Below are 9,698 nucleotides of genomic sequence, written 5' to 3' on the forward strand. Positions count from 1 at the left end.
GCAGTATAGACATTCATCTATGTCAGTCTTTTTGAACCTAGAGAGGTAGGCCCTAAAACACCCGTGTCCTGTGAGCATCTGCGTCAGGAAATAATCTAGTCGCCTGTGGCCACAGTCCACCCAATCTATTATGTTCGGGATCAGAATTTTCGTCCATTGTCACATACTCTGTGTTATTCCATTCTTTTTTCCATCTTTCAATTGACCTTCTACTTTCCTGTCTTCTCTCGGCCATAGTAATGTTTGGGTCTCTTCTCTCTTAGAGCTCTTTTCTTTCCACCGCCAAAACATGCAACGAAACACATCCAGTGATGGTCCACAAGGCTGCCGCAGATACAGTCCTGTAGGCATATGCCACTCGCAACAGACTTGTTCTGTCCACTCGTGTCAGAAGCCTCCTATAGGCCGTTATCTCTACCGTCCTCTCCAGACTGGTGCTGCGTAGAGGACTATCGACTGTACAATACCATCCTCCTTCAATCAAATTTGGGTCTTCTAATGTTAAACATCACCCTCCCCAACGCAGCCACATTATTTGCAGCCTTCCGGACCACCTCCCGCTCGTGATCTCCCATTTTCCAGTCTGGTGCAATGTCACTCCTAGGTATTTTACGTGTTTTCTGGGTGTTAGACATGCTCCCGCACATTGTAATTTAACACTTTGCGTGTTCCTTTTCCTCTTTAGAATGATGGCTTTTGTTTTCTCTGCCGCAAGTTTTAGCCCGTGCTGCGTCATCTATTTCTTGATGCGCCTGCATTCCGAACCCGGTATTTGAGATCTGGCTCATCCCGGGCCACTACCAGTACAGCGAGGTCATCCGCGAATGCGAAGGGGGTTATACCCTCTCCATATTCACAGTTCATAACCCCGTCATATGCCAGATTCCATAGCGTCGGGCTCAAGACAAATACCTGAGGTACATCGGCCGTCACGTCCACGATCGGGCCCTTTTCCACCATAATCCTTCTCTCAGACATATACTCCGCAAACACATTCACACATTCAGGTAACCATGACATTCTCTCTCCTCCATTGCCTTCATTACCTAGTTCCACTGTAGCGAATGTATTCCTAATATCGAACAACAGCAGGGCCGCTTAGCGATATTCATCTCCTCTGTTGCGCAATAGTTCGAGCATACTCACGATTGCATCAATCGTGGCTTTCCCTTTACAAAAACTAAATTGCCTCCGAGATAAACCACATGGCCTCTCAATCATGTCATCTATGCGTACTCGCAACATCCTTTCATACAGCTTACCGTTGCAAGGAAGAAGACAGATAGGGCGATACTTTTCCTCAGTCTTGGGGAGCAGTACCAACCTCGATGTCCTCCAAGGCTCAGGAAAGGTATGTGCTTCACCAGTGCATTCATGTGTTCTAAAAGCCACGCAGGATCCGCCCGTCCTAGACCCTTTACCGCCTCAGGGGGTATCTGATCCAGTCCGGGGGACCTGCGCGTCTTAGTGAACCCAATGCCTCGACAAGTTCATCCGTAGTAAAAGGTACGGCCCGCTCAGCTTCCTCGTCCCTCCATACTGTCCATAGCATCAGTATGGAGGGACATTTACAACAACTTAAATATTGATTTCTGAAAGATATCCTCCAGAAAAATAGTTGTTTTTATTATTGCACCCGCCCGTTTAATTTATTGTACTTCTTGTATTGGTATATTATATCGTATGTGTAAACTTCCCCAATATATTTAATTAAATTTGTGTTAAGTTCAAAATTACAAAATCCTTACAAAATATTCTGAATTTTTAATAAATAAATTTAGAATATTATTTTAATACTACATATTATTCTGCAAACCGTCCACAATTCTGTTACTCTTTCACTAGCTATATATCTTATGTTATCAGCAATTTAACTCGCGTGGCTAAAAAGTATAAAACAACTAATACCATACATTACAAGTATACGAAGTAGGGAGCTATTATATTCAGAACATCTAATTTTAAATTTAGATTTAATAGGTAATTTCGTATATTGTACCTACCTATATCTTTACCTACAACGTATAAAGGTACCTAATTTTAAAATTGCTTTTCTTGCAGACTACTTTGATCAAAGTCAATTTAAACTAACAATTTCGAAATTCAAATCTCGTATTAGGTGAATCTTGGACGTATGGGCACTTTTTAATTTTAGTTTTTGATCGATACCTGGTTATTAGCTTCCTTTTAATAACGCGTAAGATATAGATTTTTACCTGGAAAACGACCGGTATTAAGATTTCAATGAAGCTGAGAGGATGACGTGATCTATAAACTCAGAAAAATTAAAAAAAGATATTTTGGCAACTTTAAGTTTATTTTTTCATTAGACGGCCTTTATCATTTCGATGCATTACTATCATATTTTGATTTTTAATAATGCATAATATAGATTTCGCCTAGAAGGTCCTGAACAAAATCAAAAAGTGATAATTTTTCTCTATTATATTTTAGTTACTTCAATTATAAAATTATATAAAATAATTTATTTATAACTCATTATTCATTTAATTTAATTATTCAACCTGTATTTAACTCTAACCTTTTAACTAAAATCTCTTTAAAAATTATTAACAGAACAGATTTTATGACTCAATGTCCTCAAAATAATTTCAAGGACCAATAAAAAAGAATTTTAGAATTATTTGAAGCTTTAACCTAAGTAGGTTATTAACAGACTTTAAGGTTGTTTGCTAAATGGTATTTAATTCTGACGATTGAACTTTTCGCACTTTTCCATTAGCACATGTTTTACCGTAAGGGGTGAACCTCACTCATCACAAATTGAGCGTTCTTTTTTCTCCTTCCTTGGAATGGGAGTTAATTAGATCTCTGAAGAGTTCTATGATAAGATGAGGGTTGGTGCTGTTTTTTGGAATTGCAACGTACTGCAATTGACTGTTGGAATTTTTATAATCCAAGGTGAAGATGACGATATATTTTTGTATTAATATAAGGGCAGAAATTGCTTCCAGTTAAGTAGGTTCTGCATGATAAATTCTACAGAAAATATCGGAGATTGAACTTTGAAGAGTCATCAACCATGAATATGTCTAAAATGTTTACTTGCCAGAACATGTCTATTTGCCACAAAATATTTGTATTTTTTTTATTATTAAGGATAAGATAAGGATAAAAACATGGCTACTCGTTTCATGTCTCGGGAACCATCAAGACATTTTTATTAAGACAAACTAGACTAAGTCACGGGCAGGAGCTATTAAAAATGGGTTAACATAGAGGTTTGGATTCTAATTACACAATGTTTACTTGCCAGAACATGTCTATTTGCCACAAAATATTTGTATTTTTTTTATTATTAAGGATAAGATAAGGATAAAAACATGGCTACTCGTTTCATGTCTCGGGAACCATCAAGACATTTTTATTAAGACTGTAGAACACCGGGGGATTTTATCTTCTCCTCCTGACGTGTTGCTCACTGCCTGTTGGGGCAGTACCTTCGATCTGGTTCTAATTATATCTATTAATTAATTAAAATGTGTTACCTTACATTTGGCGATCACACTTCCCGTATTACACTTTAAATAAAAAACATCTTACTACTTGAGAAACTTTATTTTGCGTTAATTGAACATTGTGTGTTGAAAAATGAGCGAATTAATTTTAATTAATCAAATGTGACAGTGACACAATGACTGATGTTTTTTTCTAATAAAATTGAGAAGAGAATACGTGATAATCTCGCAATTATGTGCAAAGAGTATATGCAACATCTATCGTGCATTCTCGGGTACAACTCGACTTAAAACTAAAAGTAGTATTTTTTAAAAAAGGGTGTTCGTCATTTGGATCATAATTTTAGGTTGCGCTACGCAACATAGTCCCCCTCTTGATGTGAACGCATCAAAAAAAAATATTTATGTACAATTTGAAGAAAGGTATAACTAATCTAAAAAAACTATTAAAATTCTTGAAGGTGAGTCATAGGAAGAGGACACAGTTTAGCAATAGAGCGAACGTATAACCCTTCAGGAGTTCTGACCTTAACAACTCTTACCTTGTTGTCCTTTCCCGGATATGTCTCAACTACCCGTGCTATAGGCCATTTGAGAGGAGGCGAGTTTTCGTCCTTAAGCAAGATGAGATCATCAGGCTTTATGCCTACCTGAGGAGTGAACCATTTAGGTCTATTTTGAAGCCTATTAAGATAATCGCGGGTCCAAACCTTCCACATATGCTGCTGAATTCTTGTGCATTTATTCCACAAAGACAATTTATTTTCTTGAATATCAGAGAGATCTAATTCAGGATAAGACATTAAGTTAGATCCAATAAGGAAGTGTCCGGGAGTAAGAAAGGAAAAATCGGACGGGTCGTCTGAGAGCGCACAGATAGGGCGTGAATTGAGCACTGCTTCAATCTGCGAAAGTACAGTGGATAGTTCTTCGAAAGTAAAATTGGAGTTACCCATTATTCTTACGAGATGATATTTGAAGCTCTTTATGGCAGCTTCCCAAATACCACCGTGGTGTGGTGAGCGTGGAGGGATAAACTTCCATTGAATTTGACATGAAGTAGCGAAAGAGCGAATAGATTCAGAGGTATCACCTTTGAGAAGCAACTCAGAAAGTTCTTTCAATTGATTTTTCGCACCTAGAAAGTTGGTGCCATTATCGCTGAAAATGATACTCGGATTACCCCTTCGGGCGATAAATCTTTTCAGAGTCAATAAGAACGCTTCAGTAGAAAGACTGGAAATTAATTCCACATGCACGGCGCGAGTAGCTAAACATACAAACACTGCCATATAGGCCTTAGTAAGGGGAGCTCTCTTGAGTTTAGAGGTCTGGATTGGAAATGGACCACCAAAATCAACTCCAACGTTTATAAATGGACGTGCAATTTGAACTCTTTCCCTCGGGAGATTAGCCATGATTTGGGAAGCGACTTGTGCGTTAAAACGGTAACAAGTGAGACAATTTTGTATTATACGTTTGATTTGTCGAAGACCATCAAGAGGCCAGAATTTCAATCTAACATTGGACAGTGTATTTTGAGGGCCAGAATGTAGAAGTCTTCGATGTTCTCGGGTAAGTAATAAATTGACAATATGTGATTTTGAGGGCAACAGTAGAGGGAATTTCTGATCATAAGAAACATCTGAAAAGAGAAGACGACCGCCTACTCGTATCATTTGAGACGAATCTAGAAAGGGATTCAATTTACGAATAGACTTATCGTTAAGCAGACGATTATCCATTAAAACTTGGATTTCCGAACTGAAGAAATGAGACTGGGTCAATTTGATAATCATTAACTCAGAACTAGAGAGTTCATTTGGAGTGACAGGACCTGTACGTCTATGAGACTTAGCTCTTACATTGTGAATAAAACGAATGCAGTATGCAAAAGCTCTCTGAAGTCGAGTGAAACATGAAAAATTGCAGAGGGCATCATACACTTGTGAATCTGGTTTTCTGATCAGATGAGTAACCCTTTTGAGTTCAGGCAGTTCATCAACATTAATACTCGAAGGACCATTATATACAAAGAGGTTGAAATCAAAGTATGGATCTGACAAAAATTGAGGACCATTAAACCAAAGATCACAATCAAGCAACTGCAAGGGTGTAGCACCACGAGATAATATATCCGCAGGGTTGTCTTTCGATCGTACATGTCTCCATGTATGGTTGGAGGTGAGTTCTTGAATTTGAGTTACTCTATTGGCTACAAAGGTAGACCAACGAGAAGGGTGTGAATTAATCCATGCGAGGACGACTTCGGAATCTGTCCATAAATTGACAGAATTTATCTGAGATTGGGATGGAATCAAGACAGAAAGAATCTTCGTAACAAGATTAGAGAGTAATAATACTCCTAGAAGTTCTAATCGAGGAAGAGTCACAACTTTTACAGGACTAACACGACTCTTTGAGGAGATTAGATTGCAAGAGATAAAGCCATTTTCATGTGATGTTCTTAAATAAACGCAAGCACCATACGCGCTAAGACTTGCATCCGAAAACCCATGTATTTGAATACTTGTTACATTGCTAGAATTTTGCAGCAACCTAGGAATCTTGAGATTGGAGAGGTGAGGAAGTGTTTGTAAAAATAGATTCCATTGTGTAAGCAAATTTGGACTGAGGTGGTCATCCCAATTCGACCTTTCTAACCAAATCTTTCTCATAATTAATTTAGCAGATACCACTACAGGGTTAATCAATCCGATAGGGTCATAAATGGAAGCAATTAAAGAAAGAACTTCTCTTTTTGTATAGGTATCCTTAACGGTAACCTTTGGCACAAGAACTGAAAAATGATCGGAGTGAGAATTCCAACATAGGCCGAGAATTTTGTTCGTGTTATTTTCAGGATTGATTACATAACTAGCTTCATTAGAGATATGAGAAATACCTGCGAGAAATTCAGGTGAGTTTGCACACCATTTATGAAGCGAGAAACAAGCGAGGTTCAAACATTCGGTTAATTGACGATGAATTTCGAAGAGTGTTTCAAAATCGTTACAGCCATACAGCACATCATCGATATAACAGCAATTTAAAAGAGCATCACTAGCCAAGGGAAATTTGTCGGAATGTTTTTGAGCTAATTCCTTAAGACATCTAGTGCTGAGAAAACCGGAGTTATTTAATCCATAAGTGACAGTTTCAAGTTGAAGACATTTCAAATCCTCTTGAGGTGAATCACGCCATAAGATGTTCAACAGAAATACCTGTTCGGGATTTACTCGAATTTGTCTGTACATATGACGTAGATCTGCTACAATACAGTATTTAAATAATCTAAAATTTATCAAAATATCGAATAATTCGCGTTGTACCGTATAACCAGGAAGCATTATGTCATTAAGACTTAGATTTGAGGTAGTTTTCATACTGCCATCAAAGACAACACGCAACTTATTTGTTACGCTATCCTTTAAAACGCAATGGTGAGGAATAAAGTATTTTAAATCAGAGTGAATATTTCGAGTGGAGAGAGGCACATATCTGCAATGTCCAAGTGCAATATATTCATGAATAAATTGTTTATACTGTGCGTATAATTGATCTGACTTGATCAGTTTCTGTTCGAGGTTTAGGAATCGCTTCTTTGCGAGGAAAAACGATTCGCCCAATTTTTTATATTCGTTGGGAGATTTGAAAGGGAGATCTACTTGGAATCTACCAGATGATAATATTTTAAGTGACGATTTAAAAATATCTTCGGCTTGTTGCTCCGAAGGAGTTAGGATTTTTGGAGTACAAGTAGAAGACGAGATTTCTTCTATTTCCCAAAACGACCGTACGAGTGAATCGGTATTTTGAGTTTGAACGAACAAGGATACTTCATTTCGAGGTTGAGTATTTTCTTGAATGTTAAGTATAGAATATGAGTCAATTGACCCAGATGATTGAGGTACATTTCCACCTACAAGATAACCGAGATGAGTATTTGTTAAGGTAGGAAGATTAGGGCCTAATTTTATTAACCCGTAAGTAAGTAAGTCGAAATAAACATCTGCTCCAAGCAGCATTTGAACTTCGGCAGGAGTACAAAATTCTGGATCAGCTAGGTGAATGTTTGGTGGAATTTTGAGAGCATTAAAATCCAATGTAATTTGAGGGTGCTTACAAGTGATGGTTGGGAGAATCGCACAAGAGAGTGTAAAATGTTTTGTGGGATTAACATTTGAGAAAATATTTAAATCCACCATTTTATTCGACGTCGAACAGATTTCGGATATTCCAGAAATTTGAAGACTTTTTGTGTAAGGAATACATTTCAAGCGACATGCTAATTCCTCAGTGATAAACGAAAGCTGACTAGCTGAGTCTGTAAGGCAGCGAACCTTAACGGGATTATTATGAGAATCATTAATTGTAACACATGCTGTTTGGAGTAGAACCTCCTTTTTGCCTGAGAGTGTAGAGAGAGATGATGCTCGGTAGACATCATTAGACTGAGATTGATTTGCTATTCGTGGGATTGCAGGTGAACTTGAAGTTTCGCTTTGAGTATTGGGATCACGAGATACATTAGAGTGAGTACGAGAATTTGGAGTATCATGCATATTGTGAGACTGGCGAGTATTTTGAGAATTATGATTTTCTTGTGAGTCTTGAGAGTGACGAGTGTTTTGGAAATGAGTGTTTCTAGTGGGTAGACTACGAGAATCTTGATTTGTTCTCAAACGAGAACTATTTGAGTTATGAGTAGAAGCGTTAGAGAAGTGGAGCAATGTGTGATGTCTCCTGTTACATTTAGCGCAATTTGACGCAGAGGTACATGAGCTTGCTGAATGACCACTAGCCAAGCAGTTGAGACACGCTTTCTTTGCCTTGACCTTTTGAAAACGCTCATCTTCAGACATATTTAAGAATTCCCGGCAAGTGTATATTTTATGGGAGTTATACTTGGGTATATTTGACATAAGAAACATTTAAAATACTGATTATTACTACTATACTGCAAATTATTGCTAACTGTGTTAAGAGAAGTAAAACGAGAAGGTTGTTTTTGTTTCGGAGAATGAGAGTATTCAGGAACAAGATTTTCGAGAATTTTGCATTTTCTTTCAATAAATTCAAGGAACTCCATTAAACTTGGGAGTTTGTTTATATTACGCTCGGTTTCAAATGATCTTTTAGTATTATAGTCTAATTTTTGAGTAAAGAGATTGATGAGAATTAAATCAGTGAGTTGATTCGAGATGTTGAGGTTTTCTAAGGCAGCGAGATGGCTTTTAATTTGAGTTAAGAAATCCCTTAGAGCATGTGCATTGGGTTTTGTAATGAGTGGAGCATTTAATAAACTGTTCAAATGACTGTTTACTATTAAATATTTATTTTCAAATCTATTGCATAAATTTTGTATTGCAATTTCAAAATTGGAATCAATTATTTCTAGATTGTCAATTAACTTTAACGGTTCATTCCTTAACACTGATTTGAGATAAATAAGTTTTTGAGCATTAGATAACTATTTATCATTTGTTATTAATTTGGTGAAAACATCAAAAAAGCTGGGCCATTCTGAGATTTCGCCCGAGAAAAAAGGTATTTTTAATTCTGGCAACTTTACATTTTGAATTGTGCTAACAGATGGTATTACATTTGTTACAATAGGTTGAGTTTGAACTGGTTTTGCAGATAATTGCGTGATTTTCTCGTACAAATATGAATCTAAATTATAATACTGTTCTTCAACTATGTCTCTATCTGAACAATATTTATCAAAATCTTCTAATTCAAGTTCCTTTTGTAGGTTGAGATACTCGCGATAAGTTTCATTTAATACATTTTTGCGTGCAATATATTGACCGCAATCTAAAACTACATTTTGGTTTTTTGAGACAAATGTTTGAATTCTAGTAATACAAGCTTTAGTATGCCCTCTCAATTTTATAATTTTTGCAACATCAGTCATTTTGAACGTGAGAAAAAATAATACAAATTTTAAATACAACAAGAGATACTTAGTATCATGAACTAAATAATATTACCATAAAAATCTACTTATAATCACTGCGAATCTAAAATCTAAAAATAAAATGACATGCGACGATGCAAAAAACAATTCGTAAAAGTTACAATAAATGATCAAACCGCACATTAAGTCCAACCGCGACCTCACATAAACTCCTTATCCCTTGCAAGTGTCGATGTCGATATACCGGCCTCCCGGCGCTAATAGAACAACCTTGGATCCTGGAACCGCCAAAACTC

General features: G+C 36.9%; 1 protein-coding gene across 1 annotated transcript; it reads right to left on the reverse strand.

Moving 5' to 3' along the window:
- Positions 1-3,925: 3,925 nt before the first annotated feature.
- On the reverse strand, positions 3,926-8,344 carry LOC140438627 (uncharacterized). Its single transcript, XM_072528287.1, has one exon. It carries the CDS (start codon positions 8,342-8,344, stop codon positions 3,926-3,928), a length of 4,419 nt encoding a protein of 1,472 aa, XP_072384388.1.
- Positions 8,345-9,698: the final 1,354 nt, after the last annotated feature.

The sequence above is a fragment of the Diabrotica undecimpunctata genome, chromosome 4, assembly GCF_040954645.1.
Source record: "Diabrotica undecimpunctata isolate CICGRU chromosome 4, icDiaUnde3, whole genome shotgun sequence".
NCBI classification, from domain to species: domain Eukaryota; kingdom Metazoa; phylum Arthropoda; class Insecta; order Coleoptera; family Chrysomelidae; genus Diabrotica; species Diabrotica undecimpunctata.